Here is a 375-nt window from a genome sequence, read left to right on the forward strand (position 1 = left end):
TGAGCCAGCGCGGGCCCGCCGCCCCCGACAGCCCCTCCCGCCGCAAGGAGTCCAGCGGCGCCGCGGCCGCCCCGCTCCCCGAGGAGGACTGCATGAAGCTGAACCCGTCCTTCGTGGGCATCGCCCTCAGCTCCCTGCTCGCCATCGACCTCTGGGCCTCCAAGCGCCTGGGCGTGTGCGCTGGAGAGGGCTCGGCCTGGGGCAGCGCCCGCCCCCTCATGAAGGTCGTGGAGGTGTCGGGGCATGGCATCCCCTGGCTGCTCGGCACCTTCTACGGGCTCTGCCAGAGTGACAGCTCTGCAGCCAGGCAGGTGCTGCTCAACCTGCTCTTTGGTGAGGCGGGGGGCTCGCCCCGGGGTTCTGCAGGCAGGGGCT

The 375-nt window shown here is 72.3% G+C and overlaps 1 protein-coding gene across 1 annotated transcript in view; it reads left to right on the forward strand.

Annotated features, from left to right (window-relative positions):
- The window catches only part of PLPP6 (phospholipid phosphatase 6), a 5,004-nt gene that overhangs the window by 1,036 nt on the left and 3,593 nt on the right, over positions 1–375 (forward strand). The window contains exon 2 of the mRNA XM_017729576.1: positions 5–333. Within this exon, the coding sequence (XP_017585065.1) occupies positions 5–333 (329 nt within the window). The remainder of the gene's footprint in view (positions 1–4; positions 334–375) is intronic.

This window comes from Corvus brachyrhynchos, unplaced genomic scaffold (assembly GCF_000691975.1).
Source record: "Corvus brachyrhynchos isolate BGI_N302 unplaced genomic scaffold, ASM69197v1 scaffold101, whole genome shotgun sequence".
Classification (NCBI taxonomy): domain Eukaryota; kingdom Metazoa; phylum Chordata; class Aves; order Passeriformes; family Corvidae; genus Corvus; species Corvus brachyrhynchos.